At 36.3% G+C, this 25913-nt stretch overlaps 1 protein-coding gene across 1 annotated transcript in view; it reads right to left on the bottom strand.

Annotated features, from left to right (window-relative positions):
• Positions 1-25913, bottom strand: part of LOC114049990 (ERO1-like protein beta) — a 61655-nt gene that overhangs the window by 5723 nt on the left and 30019 nt on the right. The window contains exons 5-15 of the mRNA XM_027871484.1: positions 22031-22113; positions 19482-19555; positions 17469-17589; positions 17318-17364; positions 15115-15126; positions 13446-13472; positions 12315-12407; positions 11597-11843; positions 10337-10406; positions 4498-4584; positions 2102-2235 (exon numbers count right to left, since the gene is read on the bottom strand). Coding sequence (XP_027727285.1) covers positions 2102-2235; positions 4498-4584; positions 10337-10406; positions 11597-11843; positions 12315-12407; positions 13446-13472; positions 15115-15126; positions 17318-17364; positions 17469-17589; positions 19482-19555; positions 22031-22113 — 995 coding nt within the window. The remainder of the gene's footprint in view (positions 1-2101; positions 2236-4497; positions 4585-10336; positions 10407-11596; positions 11844-12314; positions 12408-13445; positions 13473-15114; positions 15127-17317; positions 17365-17468; positions 17590-19481; positions 19556-22030; positions 22114-25913) is intronic.

Genomic DNA, 25913 nt, shown 5'->3' on the forward strand with positions numbered 1-25913 from the left:
CCATGAGGAAATGGTGGTCAATAGTGTCAAATGCAGCAGATAGTTCTGAGAATGAACTTACCACTTTTCCCTTTAAGCTCACCATTCTTCTCCAAACTTTTCTACTTTTGGTTGAGTGCTTTATCTTTCTTCTAGTCACTCAAGTTTACACTTCTACGTCATTCTCCCCTTCCCTCTCCATAACTAATCAATCTGCCACATCAAAACAATTCTTCCCCACAACATCTCCTGCATTCATCTTCTTCTCTCCATGTGGCCAACATCTTATTTCAGGCCCTTGCCACCTTTTGCCCAGACTACTGCCACAGCCTCTAAACTGGATTCCTGACAAGTCTTACCCTTCTCCAATCTGTCCTCAACAGAGCAGGCAAAATAATTTCCTTAAAGCAGTCTGGCTGTCAAACAGGAAAATGATAAATGTTGGAGAAGATGTGGGAAAATTGGAACACTAATGCATTGTTGGTGGAGTTGTGAAATGATCCAACCATTTTGGAGAGCAATTTGGAACTACGCCCAAAGGGCTATAAAAATGTGCATGCCCTTTGACCCAGCAATAGCATTTCTAGGGTTGTATCCCAAAGAGATCATAAAAATGGGAAAAGGACCCACATGTACAAAAATATTTATAGCAGCTCTTTCTGTGGTGGCAAAGAATTGGAAATTGAGGGGATGCCCATCAATTGGAGAAGTTGTGGTGTATGAATGTAATGGAATACTATTGTGCTATAAGAAATGATGAGCAGGTAGACTTCAGAAAAACCTGGAAAGACTTGTATGGACTGATGCTGAGTGAAGTGAGCAGAACCAGGAGAATGTTGTATACAGTGACAGCCACGTTGTGTGATGACTTAACTTTGATAGACTCAGCCCTTCTCAGCAATACAAGATCTAAGACATCCCCAAAAGTCTCATGATGGAAAATGCCTGTGTATAGACTACTTCCCATGCTAAGAATGCATTTCTTCCTCATCTCAATTTCTGAGGATCTGCAGCTTCTTTTCAGAGGCAATTCATGTGCCACTTTCTACAGGAAGCCTTCCTTGACATTTCCCAAAAGTGCTGATACTCTCTTCCTCCTTAAAATACATATCTGTTTCCATGTTCTGTTGCCCTAGTATAACATAACTTGTTTAAGAGCAGAGATTTATTTTTTATTTCAATTTGTATCCATGATGCTTTACACATAAGGTGTGTTTGACAATAGATGATTTTTGGATTAGATTGGAAGCATCTTCCCCAGTCTACTCTGTCCACTTGACACCTCAGGATTATGTCTCAGGATATCTGTCTCTTCCTCCCCAAATGAAGGAACCTTCTTTCTTGCTTCTTGACCCATATTTTTTTCTATGACTATTAACTATATGTCTATGTGGGGAGGGGGATGGAGGCAGGGTGATCTTTGAAAATGTATATAGGAGGCAGCCTGGGGTAGAGAATAAGCCAGGAAGAACAGGATTCAAATCCAGCCTCAAACACTTGCTAGCTGTGTGATGTTGGGCAAGTCATTTAACCTCGCTAAGACCATTTTGTCATCTCTGTATGAAGGGGTGAGCCTCTAAGCAAAACCTCACTGGGCTCTAAGGCCCTTCTAGCTTTAACTAGAATCCTGTGATATGACTGTGTGGTGCAAACCAGTGGTAGGCCTTTACACACATACACTGTATATCGCATATGTCTCTTGACGTGTGGTGGATCTCTGTTTATGGGGGGACAGCAGGTCTTTGGATTACGGGGCGGGTATACACATGGGGAAGGATTCAGGGCACTTATGTCTCTCTCTGTATTGGTGAGGGAACACAATAAGTGTGGGTATTGCTGCCTTCCATCCTTAGTGTCTGGTGGGTTGAGGCGTCCAGGGTAGTTAGCAAAAGGAAGGCAATCATACAAAATACAATTAGTTTCCACATGTAAAATATACATGCTGAAGTCTGTAATTCCCTTCCATGACCAACTCTTTCTAGCTTCTTGGTGACTCTGATACTGGGTCTAGAAAAAGTGGCTTAGTTTAAGTTACTTTACTAGAAATTATCATCATTTTTGTAGCTCAAACTTATTTAAGTGGTGGTATAAGCAAGATCTGCATTATGAAGAAGATTCTTACCTTCCAAATGCATTTAAAAGAGCAACTATTTCTTCACGAGTGAGTTGAAAACCTTTAGATGGGCTATTCTCTGGAAGATTTTGAATTTCTTTTTCAGAAAACAGTATCTTCAAAGCAGTTCCTAAACCCTGAGTCTAGATGAAATAACATATATTAATTTTATTTTGTACATAGATAAAAAGTATTTACTTAGACTTTTAAGATAAGTTTCAAATCCCCATGATGACATTCAACAAGTTAGTATCTAATGGGATTAATTTTTATTTAATTAACAAGTATAAACTCTACAAAAAGTATACATTTATCCAGCCAACATATTTTAAATTAAATTATAAAAACAAAAAGTGCAAGCCAGCAAAGAGGAAAAAGCCAAAACACTAAAAACTTCACTTTCTACTTTTAATTTATCTACAGGATGAATTTACCAGGGATAAGTTCAATATGAACATATATAAATAATTTAAATATATGAAAACAATTATCCTATACACATGCAAGTATGTATTTGTATATATGGGCATGTGAATGTGTTTATACACACACACACACACTTCAAACAATTAAAAAACTTTCAGCCTAAAATAGAAAACATTTCTTAATGTAGTCTAGGAGATAGGTGAAGAACGATGTACTTGAAAATCATACTTGCTTGCTTTGATGTACAATCTTAAAATTTTATAAGCTAGCTCCCCGGCACAAATGATAATGAAATGCTCACATGAGAGTATTATCTATCTTTAAATTTGTTTCCATTTTAAAATGTTTGTTTTAGTACCTTACTATCTTACATTTGCTCCTACAAAATAAATACCATTAGTTTAGTGTCTAGGAATGACTCAAATTTACACAGTACTCTACTGTTAGCAGAGCATTTTACACATTTCATCTCATTTAATCTTCAAAATAGCCCTGTGATAGCATTGCCATTATACATATTTTACAAATAAAGCCTTGAGTTTAAGTCTCACTTCACCTACTGAACAGCTTGTGTGACCCCAGGCAAGTCACTTACGTATGTATATGTGTGCAGGATAATTTCTCTCAGTCTCAATTTTTTCATCTGTAAAATGGAGATAAGGTCTGCAACCCTTACTTCACAGGGCTTAGGTAAGGTCCAAATGAAATAATGCATGTAAAGCATTTGGCAAACCTTAAAACATTAGATAAATGTCAGATATTATTACTGGTTTTTTTGGGTTGGTTTTTTTTTTTTTTTGCTCCAAACCTGTTAATTCCTGCAGCGTAGAATGTCTTCACTACTGCAGATCAGTAACTTACCTGCAACTCCACAGTGGAGCTGCAGGGGGCACTCAGAGGCTAAGGGACTTACAAAGGATGACAAAGCTAGGAGACATTAGGGGGCTTCCCGAGTACAAGTCTAACCCCCTGTGCACCATCATCATAATTATGGCTTTATTACCCTTTGAAAAAAGTAAAGAAAGAGAGGGCTTGTCATGTTCATAAGGTAATGCTTTGAAACTGGATGAACCTTTTCTCCACTAATACTTGGTTTAAAAAAAATAAAAATAGCAGCTAACATTTATATAGTACCTACTATGTGCCAGGCACTGTGCTAAGCACTTTTACAATTATTAACTCATTTGATCTTCACAACTATGCTGAGAGGTAGATGTTGTTAACATCCCCACTTTACAGTTGAGGAAACTGAGGCAAACAGAGGTTAAATCACTTGCCCAGGGTCACACAGCACAAGTGTCTGAGGCTGGATTTGAACTCCAGGTATTCCTGACTCCAAGCCCAAAACTCTACCCACTGTACCACTTCGCTGCCTAAAAAGGACTGAAATGGAAGGTTTGAATGACTTTTAATATTTATATCAAATATAAGAACAAATTGTATATATTATGCCTATTAAAATGTTTTTATGATTTCACTGAACTGGGTATTACCTATTCCAATCTAGTAGATAGTCTTAATGAATTGCCAGGATCGAAAAACTTCATCTCCTGGTAAGCAACTTCCTTCCCCTAGGGATAATATTCTCCAAAGTTTAGCTAAGGCTTATGCTGGGGTGACAGATTCTTTCTGGACCTACACTCAAAGTCTTTTCCAATTACGAGGACCTGCCAAAACTTACACTTAATTCCCTGGCCCAGACCTTTAAGGCTACTTGCTGTATCACAATGAGGTTGCAGAGTAGGGCTTTAGTGGAGGTATTTAACAAGTAAATATTTTCCTATTTGTATACATATAATGTAATAGTGTATAGATTCTTCACATGTTCAAACAAGGACACTATCATTTTCTTTTGCCTGTATCAAAGCTTTACTTTGAAAAGAATTTTAAAAATTTATAAACAGCTCTGAACTGCTTAGTGGAAGGCATTCAGTATAGTAGTAACAATACCAAAAACAAAGAAACAAAGACATACATACCTGTAGTTTTCCCCATAACCTGCATTTGTCACATCCAACACAGTCCATTATACGTGATATGTTCTTGAAATGCAACCGCAGTTCCTCCTGATAGATAGAAAATACTTCCACTATGGTTAAACTAGACCTTTAACTATATTTAGCTGAAACAATAGTAAATTATCTAAAAAACAATCCTTCAAATAAAATGTATGTTCACCAGAACTATGACGTAACTGCAAAGGGGAAAAAAAACCCCACAAATCAAAACAAACAGTGATCGCAGTCTTCAGAGATAAGGGCTGGGGCTGCACCTCTGATGTCAGTGGTAGGGGAGCTCCCCATCAGGGACAGGTCATTACCATCTCTGCAATTTATTTTCTTAGCTAGCTGCTCAGAGCCCTGAAAAGTTAAATGATTTGCCCAGGGTCACACAGGAAGTATGTATCAGAGGCAGAATCTGAACTCAAATCTTCCTAGTTCCTAGGCCAACTCTATCCACCATGAAATGCTGCCTCAGAATGCAGTCTTAGGTTATATTAACAGAAGTATTGTATCAAGAACCCAGACTAATGTACTGTACTTCAAACAACAAACCTCACTCTAAAATGGTCAAATTATATTTCAAGCATTACTTTTTGTTTAAGGTACCATACTTTCGGAAGGATACTTGACAAATTATGGAGCATAATAGAAGTAGTATGGTTGAAAGGGGTGGGGCTCAACACCAGGGCAATATAAGAAAAGGCTGAAAATAGTGGGACATTTTATTTGAAAGAAAACCTCAAGGAAGAGTATGATAGCTGCCATAAAATATCTCAGGGGCTCTCATGTGAAAAAGGTCATTCTATATGGCTCAAGAAAATATAATCAGAACCAATGGATTAAGTTACAAGAAAGCAACTTTTAGCATATGAGGAAAAGGTTTCCAGCAATTAGTTTTAAAATAGAATAAGCTGCACTATAAGGCAATAAGCTTCCTAATATGTATGCACAGGGTAGCTGACCATCTGTTGGAGAGGTATCTTGGTTAGGTGGAAAATTGGGTTAGATGACCAACCTCTTAGGTTCCTTTCAAATTCCATAACTGAAGGGGTACTAAACTGACAACTTTATACAATCAATTAGCATCACCGCCAACTTATAATATTTACCTGAAGAACCTTTATTGAAGGCAAACTTTGTACAAAGCACTCCATGGGGAACCATGAGAGATTCACAAGTAAATATGTCTTAAGTCCCTGTCTTCAAGAAGCAAGCACAACTATTATAAACATCTTCTGTGTCTGGCAAAGTATCTATGCACTTGTTTTGCACTATAATCTTCTTTATGTTTTGCTATATATGTTTCAGTCAATAGCAGTTCCAGAACACAAATCCTTTGTTCCCTCAAGTTTACATAACTTTTTCATTAGAGAACTCAGATGAATACTTCACTGAAAAATGTGAGGCCATATGCCATAAGCTACCTCTTCTCTTCAACTCTACACTCCAAATTATCTCAATATCAACCCTGATTTTTCTTCTTTGTTCCTGGCTCAGAAGAAGAAATGGCCTTTCTTTGTGCAAACACCAATTCCTCTATTTATATCCTTCATACTAACCTTTCTCCTTTCCTCTGGGAGCTTACCTTTTGATAATTCTCTTTCCTTAATTTTCAATCACTGCTTATTCTATGGTTTCGTATCTAATGCCTATAAACATGCAAAGACCTCTCCCATCCTTGAAAAAAATCTTTACTTTATCCTACTACCACATCAGCTTATCATCCTATAGCTTTCCTCTCTTTCACCGTCAAATACCTAAAAAAAGCCATCTACACTTGTTGCATCCATTTTTCCTCTTCACACTGACTTCTTAGTCACTTGTGACCTGGCTTCTTTCTGACCTCATCACTTAACTAAAACTTCTATCTACAAGGTTACTAATGTTCAATTAATTGCCAGCTCCTTCTTAGTTGCCGCTGCTGGATCACTTCAAATATATGGGGTGCTCATGAGAGTCCTATAGTGAACTCTCTTCTTTCTTTATGCCTTCTTGGTGATTTCATCAGTTCCCCTGGGTTTAATTAACTTCAGATAGCTTCCAGAGCTACCCAGCTTATCTTTCTGAATTCCAGGACTACATCAACAACTGCTTATTGGACATCTCCAACTTGACTGTAGTTACTAAAACATGCCCAAATCAGAACTTATTTCCCCAAAACCTTCCCTTCTGCATAACTTTCCAAAGTTCTCAACCTCAAAGTGATCCGTGATTATTTTTCCTTTCTCTTACCCTTATCAGCTATCAAGTTTTACTGATTCCATCTGCATGATATATCTTGCATTCAAGCCTTTCTTTTAACTCACACAGCTACCACTCTAATTTAGGGTCTTAACACATTTCACCTAGATTACTGCAACAGCCTATCTGGCTGATCTGCCTCAAGGCCCTCCCCTTTCCCAATTATCCTCCAACAAAACTGCCTGAGTGATATTCCTAAGGCACAGGTATGACCGTGACACTCTCCAAACTCGAGAGGCTCTCGCAGCTCCCTCCTGCCTCTAGGATCACACACAAGAAGGCCTCTGTCTGGCTTTTAAAGCCCTTCACAACCCGGCTGTACTCTCCTTTCACACACTGCAATCCAGGCAAACTGGTCTTCTTATTTATCCTGGCCCATGACATTCCACCTCCCTTCTCTGTACCCAGGCTATTCCCCCAAGCCTGGAACAAATGCCCTCCTAACCTCTACTTTACAGAATGCCTAGCAGATTTTAAGGGACATCAAGGCAGCAAAGTAGATAAAGTGTTGTTCCCTGGAGTCAGGAAGATTTGAGTTCAGGCATTTACTATGTGTGACCTTGGGCAAGTCACTTAACACAGTTTGCCACAGTTTCTTCATCTGTAAAATGAGCTGGGGAAGGAGATGGCAAACCACTCCAGTGTCTTTGACAAGAAAATCTAAAATAGGGTCATGAAGAGTCAGACATAACTAATCAACAGCAACAAAAAAATAAACTTCAAAGCTGTTCAATATTACTCCCTGCATGATACTTTTCTTGATCCCACACCCTCCCCATCAGCAATTTAATTTTTTTTTCTTTATATATGTACAGGTCATTTACTCCTAGAAAACGTGAGCTCCTTAAATGCAGGGACTGTTTCATTTTTGCCTCATTATCCTCAGTACCTACAAGTGCCTGGCACATAGCAGGCACTTAATTATTTCTTGTTGATGTACTGATTGGCTACCATCATACTAAGCTTGTGGTACACAAAATCCCCCAGAACTTTCTCAGAAATACTGTTAACCAGGCTTCTTTCATCTTGTACTTGTGGAATACAGTCTCCTGAATCCAAATATAAGACTTTACATTTATCCCTATTAAATTTCACCTTATTCAAACCAGTTCAATGGTCTAGTCTATCAAGATCTTTTTGAATGACTTCATTAGCTATTCCTCCCAGCTTTGTGTCACCTGTAAATGTGATAAGAATGTCATCTATGTCTTTATCCAAATCATTCATGAATGAATGAAATGCATTTATTAAGCACCTACTACTACATGCCAAATACTATTGTAAATCATTGAGAAAAATATGAACGCTCAGGACCAAGCAGATTCTTGAAGCCTTTAATTGGAAACCTTCAAGTTGACACTTACTCATGAGTACTTAGTGTGACCAGTTAACCAGTTCCTAACCCAGTTAATCATCCTATATTGTCTACCTCACATCTCTTTTAACTTGTCCATAAGAATACTACAAAAAATTCTTATCAATTACAATGCTAAAAATCTAGGTAAATGGTAATTATAGCATTCCCCTAGATCTACCATTTTATTAATCCTAGAAAGGTAAAGAAGTTAATCTGGCGTACTCAGAGAATTACCTGAAGCAAAGCTTATTTGATTATTTTTTATACACCCTTGAAAAACAGTAGACAAATTTTACTTTATTCATTCACTTAAAATGTAATTTCAACTTGCATTTAAAAACAAATGCAACAATAATACTAACCTAAAATAAGACTATATCATGACTATTTCCTTACATAAACGCAAAGACACCTACTCCCACCAACATAGACTCAGCAGCCTTTAGCTTCCTTTGTTTAGGAATATCAGAAGCAAATTTTTCCACTCAATTCCAAATATTTTTGTGGTAACATAAAATAGGGGACATATTTACCATCATATATGTTGAGTTAGCAAAGGCAGATGTATCAAAGAACTCTGAATAGCTAAATTAAACTACTTATTACCAAAAACATGCTCTCCTTTTGCTATCACAAATAACAAGTAATTGTCTATTAGTCAATTAGTCAATAAGCAAACAAATTTAGTTTGTTAACCATGTGATAGCTAACAAAAAAATCTAAAAATGACTGGCAGTATGTTTTAAGGAAAGTGAAAGGCCTCATACCTTCCAAAGCTCTCTATCAGTAGCCCACTGCAATACTACATTATCAGGGCCCATGGGTGGCACAGCGAATAGAGCACTGGCCCTGGTTCAGAAGAACCTGAGTTCAAATGCAGACTCAGACACTTACTAGCTGTGTGACCCTGGGGAAGTCACTAAACCCTAACTGCCTCAGGGAAAAAAATACTAGGTTACGGAATTTATAAAAAGGATAGCATCATACCGAGTTAATTGGATGAAATAACCTATTCTTCCCTTACAAGCATGCCATAGAACTCTAGAAATTTAGAAGTGCTATGAATCACAGATATATAGTATTTATATATCCTCTCTTTCTATTTCTAATATTCTTCTAAATGTATGCTCACTTGGAAATAACAGTATTTCCCTACTAGGAAGTAAAAAAGCCATTAGGTGACAGATACTGAACTTGAAATCAGGAAAAATGGGTTCAAATCCTGGCTCTTCCATTTCAGCTATGTAGCCTTGGCCGTTTCTTAACAATTACAAGTCTGAGTTTTTTCATCTGTAACACAGGTGGGGCTGGATTAGATGACCTTTAATATTCCTTCTAATTCAAAGTCTATTCTATCATTCAGTGAATTTTAAAATTGTTGTATATAAGTATATTCTCATGAAAACAAAATGCTTATTTCATCAGTATTTAGGTATGGATTTTTTTAATTGGATGAATATCTGGTTTAATTCCCTTCATTTCCTTCAATGATGTTACAAACTAACACTCATAATTTCCATTTAAACAAAAGGAACATAATAGAAAATTTATCTTTTAGAAATATTAGGTAATAATATTTTACATAATAATTTTTTAAAAGAAAACATAATATCAGTGAACTTGAAAATGGATAACTCAGGTCACAATCTCATAGAACTGCTCAGCTCTTCAAAATCTTCTGATCATTTTAAAAAAACATTTCCACATCACACTCACAGGACAGAATTACCAAAAATCTGGACAAATCAGAAAGTAGAATATAACTAGCAAAAATAGGAAAGGAAATGAATATATTCTCTTCTCTGTTCAGTAATAGTGCCACAATATCCAATCAATGGGAGCAGCTAGGTAGCGCAATGGATAGGGCACCTGAATCAAGAAGACTCATCTTCCTGAGTTCAAATGTGACCTCTGACACTTACTAGCTATGTGATCCTGGGCAAATAACTTAACCTTGTCTGCCTCAGTTTTCTCATCTGTCAAATTAGCTGGAGAAGGAAATGGCAAACCACTCCAGTATCTTTGCCAAGAAAACCCCAAATGGGGTTACAAAGAGTTGGACATGACTGAAAAAAATCCAATCAAACTGATTTCAAAAAGTGAGAAAAATGGTTGAGAATCAAAAGAACAAAGGTCAATAGGAACTGAAATAGGACTAATTTTAAAAATTAATTTAAAGTTTATTTTGAAATGTTAAAGAAATGTTACTGACATTACCTTCAATGATTTAGCCTCCTTTTGGTTTCCTGCAAACATGGATTTCTCATCAAAATGCATAGGGAAGGACCTGATCAAATAACAATTTTATGGTAAAAGAAGGATGAAAATTTATATACTGTGCATTAAAGCTACATAGTTTTTATCACTACAGATATTTTAAAATTCTCAAATGACTTTATGTTACTATCATGACTTAAACCCTGAAGGAAAAATGTCAATTAATGTGGAGACTGCTCAATAAAAAACTAGATCAAAATGACAGATGTATTATTATAACAGATTGAAACAACTAAATGAAATTATACACTAAAAGGTCATCATGAAAAATAAGTGATTAAGTGAAGCATGGTATAAACAAAAGCATCTAAAAATTCAAGAAAAAAAATTAACTTGAAATTTTTCTAACTCTAACTTTTTTCCTGAGTCTATCTGAATATTCAGTTTAAGCTGAGTAAGTTTGAGATTTTCAGGGAGGACACTGTGCCACAATTCTATTTTATGTAGGAGGCAGTATAATGTAACACTGGACTACACATCAGAAGCCCTGATGGGTTAGAGTCCCGGCCCAATCCATTCATTAGTTGTATGACACTGGGCAAGCCAGTAACCTCCCTGAGACTCAATTTCCTTAGCTGTAAAATAGGGATAACAATATTTACATTACCTACCAAGGCGTAGCTGTTGTTACAATCAAATCACTTAACAGATGGAAAGTGTTTTATAATTTTAAAGTACTATATAAATGTTAGTTACATAAAGCACACATCTTTAAGGATTAGTTAGGGTAGTTTATCCTAATTTCAAACAACAAAAATAATGGTAAAAAAAAATACCCTACAAAGTTAAAATGGCAATGGGTTGAGTAGAGATTCAGAAAGTGAGCAAAACCAAAAGCAGACAAAGAATGACAATGTCTTGACAAGCTAGCACATGAAGAATGGCATTCCAGACAGAGAATGTAACAAAAGGCTGCTATGCAAAACTCAAACTTACAGACTTCTATTTTTTGAAATAGAAGTAGTAATAATTTCTTAATTGTGAAGCAGTTTCAGCAACTGAGATGTCTAGAAACATTTTTAAATTTCATTTCCAGAAATATTTTCAAATAATGATATTCTAATGATCCTTTAAAAGTCTAATTCTGCCTTTCTTCACTGACTTTTATATTAATCTCCATTTTTCATTTCAATTTACACAAAGGCTATCTTTTATGCAAAGGTAAGAAATAACTTCAAATCACTGAGATTCAATTCTTACTTTGTATCTCGAAAGATCTCCAACAAAAGGGTTTTTGTCTCAGCATCTTCTTCTGCGTTTCCAGTGTAAAGGTCAACAATTGAACGCTCAAAGTACGGGGCAACCTTTGATAGAGCTCGGAGTTCAATCAAGTACAAAAAGTAGAGGTTCTTTAACCTTCTAGGCCCTTCCCCTTTGGTCTCCACAGGGTCAAAGCGGCGCTTAAACTCTTTGATGTTGGGTCCCCAACTAGGTTTTCCCCAAGTTTCTAAAACAGAAAGAAGTAAAAAAAAAAATTTCCTGTGTATATGGATTACTTATAACATGGGGAACGTGTATTTTCTTTCTTTTTTTCTTTGCTTAAATACTAGGTTTCCATGTCTCACTCAGGCTGAAGTGAAGAGGCTATTCCCAGGCCTAGTCCCACTATTGCCTGGTGCAGATTTGGCCTGCTGTTTCAAACATGTGCTGGTTTGCTCCTCCTTAGGCATTAGGTTTAATACCCACGAACCTCCCCCCACTCCCACCCCAGGGGCTCAAAGTATTGAAGCTAAACTTAGTGCAGATACACAACTGGCATAACCTGATACGATTCAGAATTCCTGAACTTAAAAGATCCTAGCCTCCCCGGAAGCTGGGATTATAGTCTTGCATCGCTATACCCAATCCATGCATTTTCCACAATTATTTTATTGAGTATATACAGAATGTGAAATGTAATATTTAAAAATCTGATTACCTTCCAAAAGATATTTTGCAGACAGATGTAAGTTGATGCTAGCATGAAGCCCAGAAATTAGTTTATAGAATACTCTTTTCTCCAGACACAAACCTATACAGGAAGACATTGTGGGATATATAGATAGATAGATAGATAGATAGATAGACAGACAGACAGACAGACAGACAGACAGACAGACAGATAACAATTGTAAAATTACAAGTCAATGTACAATCCAAAAAACTTTAGGAAGGCATTTTGTCATTCATACTTTGTATATCAGGGGAAAAAAATCACAGCGAAAATCCATTGCCTTTCTTGATTCATACTCTAGCAGAGTGGCCTGAGCCTAGCAAGCAGATATAGAGTTACATCAAAGAACAATCTGTACTGGAGATATATGCTAAGGGTGGTCAATAACAGAAGGCTCTTTTTCTATACTTATATACACACTAAAACACTCATAATAGCGACCCTCATGTTGGTAAAAAGAAAATGGAAATAGCACGAGTTCTCACTGACTGGAGAACACATGATGGTATAAAAATGTAATGGATTATTACTGTACTGTAAGAAATGATAAATAAGGAATTCAGATACACATGGTAAGACTAATTGTATGAAGAGTTGTGGAGTTAAACAAAGGAAATATATGAAATGATTATAATAATATAAACTTGAAAACAATAAAAGTAAGATGAACTCTAAACACAATGACCAATCTAGGTTCTGGAGAACTGAGGATGAAATATACATCCCTTTCTTCAGTAGAGAGATGGGTTTGGGGGTAGGAGAAGAAAGGACAAAATGGTGTATATATTATATGTATAATAATTACAAATATATTATAAAAATATATATATACACACACATAATAGTTGCTTTGTAGGTACAGTTTAGCTTAAATGTTTTCCTGCTGAAGTGGATTATGTAATACTGTAAATTAATGTGATGTTTTTTCAAAAGGCATCAATAAAAAAAAAATGGAGGGGTGGGAAGAATGATACAGACATGGCATCCTTGATCAACTTTTTTTTTTAAACACAAAGTTGCATGCTAGTCAAAAGCAGACCAATTGTAAAGGTAAATACTAAATATATATGAAAATATGCAGAAGCTGCTGATAAATGATGTCATTAAATTATTTACCTTCTAGCCATTTGTAGAATGATTCTCCTGAAAAGAGAGATTTTAGTTAAAACTTTTTAACAGTCAAACAGAAACTAGACTAAATTAAGATGATAGCATTTAGAGATGGAAAGGTCTTAGACTATCCAGTCGAACACCTTTATTTTACAGAAAAGAACTGTGAAGCCCAAATAGTTAAGTGACTTGCCCAAAGTCATACAGATAAGCAAATTGCAGAGATGAGTATTTGAACCCAGGTTCTTTAGACTCTCGATCTAGCGCTTCTACTGAATCCACTAATAAAATTCCAATTTAAAAACTGTCCAATATCTACAGTATGTAGAACACTATGCTAGATATGGCAGCAAACACAAGTAATACTTGTGTGTATTGCCCATAAATAACTTAATTACTTAAATTAGTTAGGAGAATACTTCTAAACAAAAGTCTCCTTGAGCGTATTAAAAAACTGTTAGTAAATCTTCCAAACAATTTGACAACTTAAGTAAAAGTAAGAGTATCCTCTATACACCTTATCTTCTCTAAGCTAAACATCTACAGTTCCTTCACATAATCCTTAGGTGCCTCAGTCTCCAGTCCTCTCATTTTCCTAGTTGACCTCTTCTGGAGATAATCCAGCTTGTCAGCGTCCTTTGGTGTCCAACTAGAAAGCCTCTGGGGAATTACTCAGTTATTACACTCCTATTCATCAAAGAGATGTATACAACAGACTACATATTCCAAATCTAGAAAAGCTAAAGACGTTACAAGGAAAATCGCCTCAGGAAGGTACCTCAATGTTCTCTCTATATGACTATTTCTCAGAATTTCTATCTAGAGAAAATATTGGGGGAGGGGAGGAGTTGCAAGAAACTGAAGGTGGAAGCAATATGATATCATGATTTCTTTAATCAACATAATATATAAAACTAGCCCTTTTTTATAACCCAAATTTAACAGGATAGCTTTATATTGTACTTAGAATCCTGATTTTGTTGTGTTGAAAAAATTCTTTACTTATTAATAAGCAGTTACCTAACAATGAGAGTATAAAAAATATCATGTACATTGATTATACATATAATATATATGCATATACATACATACATGTATGTATGTGTATGCATACACCTATACCTATATCTGTATCTATATTTATATGGATGCTAGGTGGTGCAGTGCATAGCAATGCATAGAGTGTCAGGTTTCATCTTCCTGAATTCAAATCTGGCCTCAGACACTTAGTAGCTGTGTGACCCTGGGCAAGTCACTTAACCCTGTTTGCCTCAGTTCCCCTCATCTGTAAGATAAGCTAGAGAAGAAAATGGCAAACCACTCTAGTATCTTTGCCAAGAAAACCCCAAAAAGGTGGTCATGAAGAGTTGGACATGACTGAAACAACTAAACAACAAATAAATGTGTGTGCATATACATGCATGCATACATATACATTCGCTGACAAAACTAAGAACGTGATTTAGACAGAAAAACTGAAGCTTAGTGTTTGTTAGGCTCTCTTTTATATACAGTCTAATTTCAGAACCAAAAAAATGCTTTAAAAAAAAAGAATATCTTCTCTTAGGTAAAATGTATAAATTAAAAGTTGTCAAAATTTAGCCATTTGAAAGAATTCTCTATCAGCTGTAGCTCCAAATATTTTCATTTCTTAAAATATCAAATTTTAACTTACCATCATCCTTTCCTGGAGAAAAAAATAACAGTAGTTATTTCAAAACATGAAAAGTATTTCAAAATAATTCAAAAAACTCTTTCTATACACATTAAGTATGGGAAACAAAACACATACTATAGTATGCTATGCTAATTACTTTGGATATAGCACAAAGTAAATAAGACACCCTGAACATGAATTGTTTATCCTGAGGTACTATGAGAAGAGTCCAATGAATAAAATTTAATCTATAACATGAATACATTAAGTAAATAGCATTATTAAGGGCATACTATATTCCCTGCTGGGGAACTGCTGGGGATACAAACAAAAATCTAAGAGTCCCTTTCCTCAAAGAGTTTACCCAGTAGGGGGAATACAACATGTATACCAATCATGTGCATGGTCTATATTGTATGAGTAAAAATATTTTGAAGTCATATCGTATGGACTAAATTTTCTTATAGAGTCACCACAACAGGACCTAGCTAGGCAAAGAACAGGATGGTCACTTGAGGAATTCTTTTTTCATGGTATCTCATGAAACAGAGGAAGATAACAAACTACAATTTGGTCCTGTTGTGGCATCTTCTCCATGACCGTGGCAGAGTATTATGAGGAGAAGAAAGTGCTAAGAATCATTCGTTTTAACATATAATAAATACAAAACAGCACTTAGTCTTGTGGTGGCAACTGCTGCTTCTGCAATAGAAGCAACAAGAGAAAAGGAGCAGAAGGTGCTAAGAACTACCCAGTTTGTAGATCATCTATAAAATTTAACAACAGTTGCTATGTTATGTCAGCTATAGGTTACTGGGCCAGGAGTCATGAAGTCCAAGGTTCAAATCTGGCCTCAGACATTTCCTAGATATGTCCCTGAACAGGTCACTCAACCTCTACCTGCCTCAGTTTCTTCATCTGTAAAAATGTAGATAACAGTTCCTACATCCCAGGGTTAAGGATAAAAATATAACATTTGTAAAGCACTTTGCAAACCTTAAGGTGCTATGTAAATGATAGCTATTATTATTTTATTACTATGTGTGAAATCCTTATCCAATCATTGAAGGGCCACAACTATTGGAGAACTGAATCGTATCAATCTTGATACTTTTATCATAAATGAAACCAGGAAACAAAAGTTAAGTTGCAGCTGAATGGAAAAATGACTCATAGGTTCTACATGGAGAGGGAAATAAAGGATTTGGCAGAGCTGCTAACCTTAACTTGCGATAAGCATTTGCCAAAATGAAATAAAACCAAAAACCTTTGCAGGGAGTGAGGAGGTAGAAATATTATAAGGCAACCTTCTAAATTAGATCAACATACTTAACGACTACAATGCAAAGCTTGATATAAAGGAGGGTGGCATTATAGAGAATATAAGGTAGTCTCTATCTATACCTAGGAATCTTTGGTTTAAAGTTCTATTAGAGCTATAAATTCAGTGGAGATAACAAACTCTCAAGAACTAAATTCTGAAGACACAAAAAGAAACAACTGTGAAGAACAGGAGTGAATGGAAGTCAGACTGCTTACAATGGAAAAAATATAGGACAGTCCCAAGAAAGTTGAGTTTAATTCCCAATGGAAAAAAAATCAGTAGCAGACGTAAATTCTAGAATTGTTCTGAGGGCTCAGGCTTTTCCCAGTACAGGCCTATGCTGGGAACAGTTGTCTCAGACATAACTGTACCTAAACCTTTACAACAAGCCTGCAACCAACCTTATTTTCTATGAATTCTTAGGACTAAGAATAAGTGGAATTGATGAGCCAGCGATAGCTCTAATTGTCCCAAACCAGTGACCAAGTGATAACACTTGCTCTGTGCAAAGTCTACTCAAAATGGAAACAAAACATTAGTTAATTCAAGTAGCCTGGAAATTGGCTAATACCAGAGTTATTAGAAAGAAAAAAATGTTTAACATTCTATGTTTAGGATTTTCAGTTTTGTAAATGGATCTTTAAGAACCATATTCCTATAAAGTTTTTTCAAGATACTTTGCTATGAAACAAATTTGACCTCTGATGATTTTTTTAACTTATAGATCCAGTTTTTATTCTATATAAATTATGTGGTGAAATTTACTATAAATTTATAACAAAAAGTGTATACTTAATGCATATACGGACAACATAAAATTCAAGGGAAGATTAGCTGTATAAAAAGGTTTTGAAAGTAGCCCTAAGTATATAGATGCAGATATTTTTAAAAACCCACCCCAGCTGGGTGCCAGTGGATTCAAAGGACGATACACAGATCGAGGCCTGGAAGAAAGAAAGAAAATGAGTTTTGGAGAGCATAAAGTACTGTTTTCAAAACACATACACATACAAATAACTACCCTCCCTTCTCATCCCTTGACCATTACTTGAAACAATTTTCTTCATAGATGCTATTCCACACTCTCCACGCAGACGGCCCTTTGTATCCCGTGTAACGCTCTGGGTTTAGCAATAGGTCCACATACTGGGCGGCTGGAGATCTCTCGTCTGAAAAGGAAATAATTCTGGATTATAAATCTCATCTCATCTCTTGTTTAAAACTTAGTATCACTACGTTAAAGGGAAGGTAAATGTTTAAAATAATAGCCCCAAGAAATAGTAGTGATGGGGTGCTTGGGTGCTTGTGCTTTACTTGGACCCCAATTTCTCCCTAGTCTCAGAAACACCATCTCTGACAATCATTCCCCAGCCCAAGGTCACTGTGCCTAGCAATTACTCATGTGTGGGCCCCAGCAAGACCCTTATCTCTCTCCCAGGTGCAGCTACACAAAGCTGGGTGAGAGAGTGCTGGGCTGCTCAGGCCCCAGCTCTCAGATCATGTCTCTGGAAGCCTCCCAATTCCTTAATAAGCTCCTTCTTGTGAGAAAGCTTTCCCTTGTTGCAGAGCATTCTCTCGTCAAGACAGAGAGAAAGGGGTGCCTTGCCCAGTCCAAGGAGTTTTGTCCTTGGCTGGCCCAAGGACTCTTCCTCCTGCCAGACTCCCAAGATCCATACCTCTGATATCTCCCTCCCTGTCTGGTATACTCCCTGTGCTTTCCCATCCATAGCTCCCAAAGACATCTGGACCTTTGGATTACCTAATCTGTATCTCTGGCATTCCTTTCCCATGCCCTTTTCCATATAAACCCTAGCTCTATCCTCAGTCTCTTGCAGGTTCCTTAAGAATCCTTGCCCGCTGAAAAGCATAACAATAAATCTTTGCCACCTTGACTTAAAGAATGCTTGAGTATGTGAATTCATTCCAGACAACCCCATCCTGTACTCCAGTCTTTGGGGGGATCTCAACCTCTCAGACCACAACAGTAGCAGAATATGAACAACTGTGATATAGAAGCATACTTATGAATTAGCATAACTTAATGATAAGGAAAGAAGTCACTATTTTCCTCTGAAAATTATGTTATTCTTTTTAATTGTATAATATTCCCTTCTACTACTAGGGATTTTAAAAATAAGTTCATAAATTTTAAGAATACATACAACTGAAAAGATTTATGAGAGGCAGAATCTACCTCAATTTTTCATATTTATATGTATATATTATAATTTTTAGATTTTTCTCCCTTAAATGTACACATGCCTGAATAGGTAGTCTGGAAATGATTAGTCTGTGTGACCTATGCACACTAGATACTTAATAAAAATTTATCATTGCTGTTATTAAAATTTGCCTCTCTATCTTTGGGCTTATTCACTAAACAGATAACTTTTGCTAGAAGACTATAATTTGAACTTATGTAAATGTTCAATTTCAAATAAAACCAATGACAAATGTTACCGATTTTTCCTCCTCACACTGACAGAATGAAGTGATTTTCTCCTTACGCCAAAATGAAAAAAATTGAATTTCAGTTTCCTTTTACCCTTCAGGAAACTCTGGAAGAAAGGACAGACTATACTGTTTTCTGAAGGCTGAATCCACATAATGTGGATTTAAAGTATATTTTTATTTAAAATACCTTGTATTTTATTTTTACTTATTTTGTTACATATTTCCCAATTAAATTTCACCTAGGTTCAGGCATCACTGAGCTTGCACTGAGTTTGACACCTCTGCTTTAGGGGATGTGGACAGGGACTATAGCTGATTTCACTGATACAGGGAAGAGCCAAATGAAGAAAACCTCTTTAGCAATGCAGGCTGGCACCTTCTTAAAAGTTTACTGTCTTAAGAGACCTACCTAGGGCGATGAGAGGTAAAGTTACTTTTCAGGGTAAATGAGCCATTATGGATCAAAGGTGAGACTTGAATCCAAGTTTTCCTGGCTCCAAGAACAGTTCTTTATCCACTTCACCATATGACCCCTCCTCCTTTTAATCACTTACTTTCTAAAGTGAAAATTAAATTTGACATAACTTAAACAGGCGTATTTTATTACCATCAAGTTCACAAAAGTGGTCCTGTGAATCATCGTATCTTGCCCAATCAATGAAAGCTTCTTTACTTTGAATACTACAGGGAAGAAATCAAAAGAAAAATAATTTAGATTTGAAATTTTCCTTGTCTCTCAATCAGATTTTTGAGTATAATTTTAAAAAGGCAATTTCAAGCTACAAATTCATCCATTAGTTGGCCTGTGATAAACTTGGGTAATAATAATAATATGGTGAATAAATAAATGAATAGTGAATATAAAATAGTGAATAATGTATTTTACATGAAAATATAGTAAAAAAACTTTTATAATATAAAGAAAACTTCTCGTAAAGAGCTGTAATAAAAATATCACTGATATAAATCAAATAATAATTCACTTTAATTGGCAGACTTCATTTTACCATATACATACATGCACAATTCCTACCTACCTTTCTAGTCCTCAGTCTTCTTTTCTGGCTCATCAACCTTGAACCCTAAATGTGAGTATTCCCTAGGGTTTTATCCTAGGCCCTCTTCTTCTGCTGTAGAGATTCTATACTCAAAGGCTCCCATATGTTTAGGCAGATCGCTCAAAGGCCTATATATCCAGCCCCAGTCTCTCCCCTGGGCTTCAATCCCTTTCATTACTAGTTATCTATTACACACTTCAAAAATAGATGTGCCACAAACATCTTAAGATGTTTAAGATTCTTAAGATTCTAAGAAGTTGAAAACTGAACCCATTATTTTTGCCCCCAAATGTTCAACTTTTCCAAACTTCCCTGTTTCTATTGATGGTACCATCATTCTCCCAGTAGCATAATCCTCGTTCTCCCTCACTCCACATATCCAATCAATTGCCAAATCTTGCTGTTTGTACCTTCACAACATTCTCCTGTCTCCAAACCCTTCTCTCTACTCACATAGCAGCCAATTTAGTTCAAGCCCTTATAATCTCTCATTAGTGCACCAGCCTCCTAATTGGTTTCTCTGCCTAAAATCTGACCCCACTAATCCAATCTACAAACAGATGTGACTATCCTACAGAACAAACTTGAGTGGATTCTTAATTGCCTCTAAGATAAAATATAAACTCCTCTATCTAGCTGTTAAGACTCTACACAACCTGGTCTTAACCTACCTTTCCAATCTTAATGGACATTATTTACTTCTACCACATTCTACAACCTCGCCAAACTGTTCTTCTCTACTCTTCATTTGTGACATTCTGTCTCCCATCTACCTGCCTTTGTTCCTACTGCTGTCCTCCACACCTGGAATGCACTCTCTCCTTACCTATGCTTCAGCATCCAACTTTTCCTTTAAGATTCATCTTAAAGGATCATGATTTTGCATAAAGCCTTTCCTGACCCTGACTGCTGTTGTTCTCCCTCCAAAACCACCTGGTATACAAGCACTTCATATATATTTGTATTTATTAACTTTATATTTATGCTGTATATATGTTTAAATGTACTTACCTATCCCATTAGAATCTAAGTTCATTTAGAGTAGAGATTCTTTGTATTTGGAGCCTTCATACCTAATATGTGACACCTGATAGTATCTAATGCCTGGCACTTCCCAGGTGCTTAATAAATATATGGATGTCACCCTTCCAGTCTCCCAGGTTTATCACCACATCATTATCCTCGACTGCTTGAGCTTCCTTACCTAATATATCCAATCAGTTGTCAAATCAGTTGTTTTTACCTCTGACCCCTTCTGCCCATTGACAACTACTGCATTTGTTTAGGCCCTCATTATCTCTCATCAGCTTACTGCAACAGCATCCTAATTGGTCTCCTACTCTCATCATACTCTGGTCCCCATCACACTGCCTGGCACACACAGCAGGTACTTAAATGCTTTTTGATTGTTCTGTTTGTTTTGTTGATCTGCCAATCCTCAATTCCAGTGACTTAATGCCTCAGAATTTAACACTTATTTACTAGTTTTTTCTTCCTTTTTACCTGCTAAAGGTCTCTTGCTAACTTGCCAATTTGTGAATTGAGGACTCTTCTAATCTGGTAGGCCTCTCTAGCCACTGACGAGAAGAGACCTTTGAACTAGGCTACTGCTGCCACCTACTGGTCCCAGTGAAACTGGCAGGCTCCTCCCGGCTATCTTTGGACCTTTTCAGCTAATCCAAACATCCAAACAACCCAAAGTTAGAATTCATACTTTAGTCAAAACAGCATGTACATGTGTACGTCACACATAAATACACACAAGCAAATCAAAGGAAGCTGTTATTAGATATGTTGTAACCTCTTCTACCATTCTTTTTTCTTTTTTGGTGAGGCAATCAGGGTTAAGTGACTTGCCCTGGGTCACACAGCTAGTAAGTGTCAAGTGTCTGGTCTGAGGCCAAATTTGAACTCAGGTCCTCTTGACTCCAGGCTTGATGCTCTATCCACTGCGCCACCTGTCTCTCCTTCCATTCTTAAGTGTTAGTTGGCACTTTAACGGGAACCTTAATTAGACCTTGACAAAAATTCTTGAATACATCACAAGAAAAAACAGATTACTGATATAAAAAGTAATGCTACTTAAAATACAACTTGCCTTAATGTGCTGTTAACTGCTCCCAGCTTATTAGCTTGTTCACAGTCTTCTATTTCTTTGGTGGTATTTGCTGCTTTTGAATACTGCAATGAAATCCATGGGTAAATTTAGCAATAATTATTACTCAACATTTTTAAACAAATTTAAAATGTATTCAAGCAGAATAAGTTTCCCAGTGTACAGAATTATGGGACCGAGTTTAGTATCATTCTACAAGAAAATCTCAGAACAAAGTTAATCATAACATGCCTGCAAGAGAATATAACCTGACAAAGTACAGATTTATCTTGCTAATCCTGTGAGCTGATAGAGTTCTGGCCCAATTTTATTTTATTTTATTTTATTTATTTATTTTTTGGTGAGGCAATTGGGGTTAAGTGACTTGCCCTGGGTCACACAGCTAGTACGTGTCAAGTGTTTGGTGTGAGGCCGAATTTGAACTCAGGTCCTCCTGACTTCAGGGCCTGTGCTCTATCTACTGCGCCACCTAGCTGCCCCCAATGGCCCAATTTTAAAAGTAAATGTTCACATTACAGAGGTTTGGGTGGAGGACATTCAACTTTGAGGGGAAAAAAAGAAAACTGAATGCCCGCAAACTAGGTAATCCATGTGGAAAGTAGAAAAGAAGTAAATATTTAGAAATTCTCAGAAAATCTATACATTACATCCATTTGAAGAGTATCTTGCTCAAAAGATACTGACAACTAGTTACGACTAATTACAACTTTACCTTGGAAATAACAGGTTGATTAATTGCAATGGAAGACTAGACTACAACTGGATGACAGGGGTTACCTACTGAGTTGGCAAAGTGTCCAATGTTTTCCAGTGACAAGGTGGATAGCACTGAGTTCCACAAAGAACAGTAATTCTTTCAAGGGGTACCAGAAAGTCAAGCCTTAGTAACTTCAAAAAGCTTATACCATTTAAGGAAATAAGGCAAACAGCACATTATTTCCACTAAATATGACCATTGCTTAAAAGGAGTTTTGGGGGACAGAATTACTCTTTTTAATCTTTTTTTCCCCTAAATTCTGAGTTCCAAATTCTCTCCCCTCATCCCCTTCCCCCTGCATTGAGAAGGCAAGCAATTTGACATTGGTTTTACATGTGTAGTCACACAAAACACATTTCCACGTAAGTCATTCTGTGAAAGAAAACAGAGAAAAAAAAACCCAAGAAAAATTTTAAGAAGTAAAGAAAAAGTATCTTTGGTCTGCATTCAGGCTCTACCAGCTTCTTCTCTGGAGATGGATAGCACCTTTCATCACTATGTCCTTCAGAACTGTCTTGAATCACCATATTGCTGAGAAGAGCCAAGTTATTCACAGTAGATGATGATACAATATTGCTATTATTGTGTACAATGTTCTCCTGGTTCTGCTCATTTCACTTTGTATCAGTTCACCTAAGTCTTTCCATGTTTTTCTGAAAACAGCGTGCTCATCATTTCTTAAAGCACAACAGCATTTCATCACAATCATATACAACTTATTCAGCCATTCCCTAATTAATGGACAACCCCCCAATTCCCAATTCTTTGCCACCACTAAAAGAGCTGCTTTAAATATTTTTGTACACATAGGTTCTTTTCCTTTTTGTTTTTATTTCTTTGCGATACTGACCTAGTAGTGGTATTGCTTGGTCAAAGGGTATGCATGATTTATAGACCTATGGGCATAGTTCCAAATTGCTCTCCAGAATGGCTGAAATCATTATACAACTTCACCAATAGTAAATTAGCTTTTAATTTTCCCACATCCCCTCTACCATTTGTCATTTTCTTTTCTGTCACATTAGCCAATCTGACAGGTGTGAGGTAATAGCTCAGAGTTGTTTTAATTTGCATTTCTCTCATCAATAAAGATTTAGAGCATTTTTATATGATGATAGCTTTAATTTCTTCATCTGAAAGCTGCCTGTTCATATCCTTTGACCATTTATCAGTTGAGGAATGGCTCTTATTTCTATAAATTTGACTCAGTTTTCTATATGTTTGAGAAATGAAGTCTGTATCAGAGAAACTCACCATAAAAATTTTTTTTTACAGTAATGATTACCAACTACGTATTTCCCTCCATCCTATTTTCCCTCTGTTTATCCTACTCTCCCTCCTTTTACCTTGTCCATTCTCAAAAGTGTTTTCCTTCTGACTTTTACCTCCCCCAAACTCCCCTCCTTTCTATCAGCCTGCCCCTACCCCTTTCTCTTATTCCCTTCCCTTCCTACTTTCCTGTATGGTAAGAAAGATTTACAATGAGTATGTATATTATTCCCTCTTTGAGTCAATTCAGATCAGAGTAACGTTCATGTGCTCCCCTCCCTCTTTCCCCATTTTCCCCCTCCACTATAAAATCTCTTTCAGACCTCTTACGTCAGATAATTTATCCCATTCTGCCTCTCCCTTTCCCCTTCTCCCAGTGCATTTTTCTCTCTCATCCCTTAATTTTTTTTAGAGATTTCTACCATCACATTCAACTCACACCTGTTTTCTGTCTATGTATATACTCCTTCTAACTGCCCTAATAATGAGAAAGTTTTTAGGAGTTATAAATATCATTTTCCCATGCAGGAATATAAACAGTTTAACTTTATCAAATTGCTTATGATTTCTCTTTCCTGTTTACCTTTTTATGCTTCTTTTGCATCTTATATTTGAAAGTGGAATTTTCTATTCAGTTCTGGTCTTTTCATCAGGAATGCTTATAAGTCCTCTATTTCATTGAATTTTCATTTTTTCCCAAAGGATTATACTCAATTTGCTGGGTAGGTAATTCTTAGTTGTAATCTTAGCTCCTTTGGCCCCCGGAATATCATATGCCAAGTCATCTGATCCTTTAATATAGAAACTGTTAAATCTTGTGTTATCCTGACTGTGGCTCTACAATATTTGAATTGTTTCTTTTTGTCTGCTTTCAGTATTTTCTCCTTGATCTGGGAGATCTGGAATTTGGCTATAATATTCCTGGGAGTTTTCATTTTGGGATCTCTTTCACGAGGTGATTGATGGATTCTACTTCTATTTTACCCTCTGTTTCTAGAATATCAGGGCAATTTTTCTTGATAATTTCTTGAAAGATGATGTCTAGGCTCCTTTTTTATATCATGACTTTTGGTAGTCCAATATTTCTTAAATTATCTCTCCTGGATTTATTTTCCAGGTCAAGTGTTTTTCCAAAGAGATTTCACATTTTCTTCTATTTTTTTCATTCTTTTGATTTTATTTGTTTCTTGATGTCTCATAAAGTCATTAACTTTCACTTGCCCAATTCTAACTTTTAAGGAATTATTTTCTTCAGTGAGCTTTTGTATCTCCATTTCCAATTCTACTTTTTAAGGAGTTGTTCTCTTTAGTGAATATATCTTTTTCCATTTGTCCAATTCTGTTTTTCAAGGTATTCTTCTTTTCATTGTATTTTTGTACCTCTTTTACCATTTAGCCTATTCTGTTTTTTAAGGTGTTATTTTCTTCAGTATTTTTTTGTGCCTCCTTTACCAAGCTGTTAACTTTTTTCATCACTTCCTTGTATCACTCTCATTTCCCTTCCCAATTTTTCCTCTACTTCTCATACTTCATTTTTAAAATCCTTTTTGAGCTTTTCCAAGACTTGAGACCAATTCATATTTTTCTTTGAGGCTTTGGATATATGAATTTAGACTTTCTTGTCTTCTTCAGAGTGTGTTTTGATCTTCCTTGTCATCACAGTAACCTTCCATGGTCAGAATTGTTTTCTGTCATTTGCTCATTTTCTAGCCTATTTCTTGACTTCTAACTCTTTGCTCAAGTGGGACCCTGCTTCCCAAGTGGAGGAGGCGCTATCGCAAGCTTCAAATTTTTTGTGCAGCTGTTTTTCAGAGGCGATTCTGGGAACCTATAAGTTTT

This window comes from Vombatus ursinus, unplaced genomic scaffold, assembly GCF_900497805.2.
Source record: "Vombatus ursinus unplaced genomic scaffold, bare-nosed wombat genome assembly UNPS02014798.1, whole genome shotgun sequence".
NCBI lineage: Eukaryota > Metazoa > Chordata > Mammalia > Diprotodontia > Vombatidae > Vombatus > Vombatus ursinus.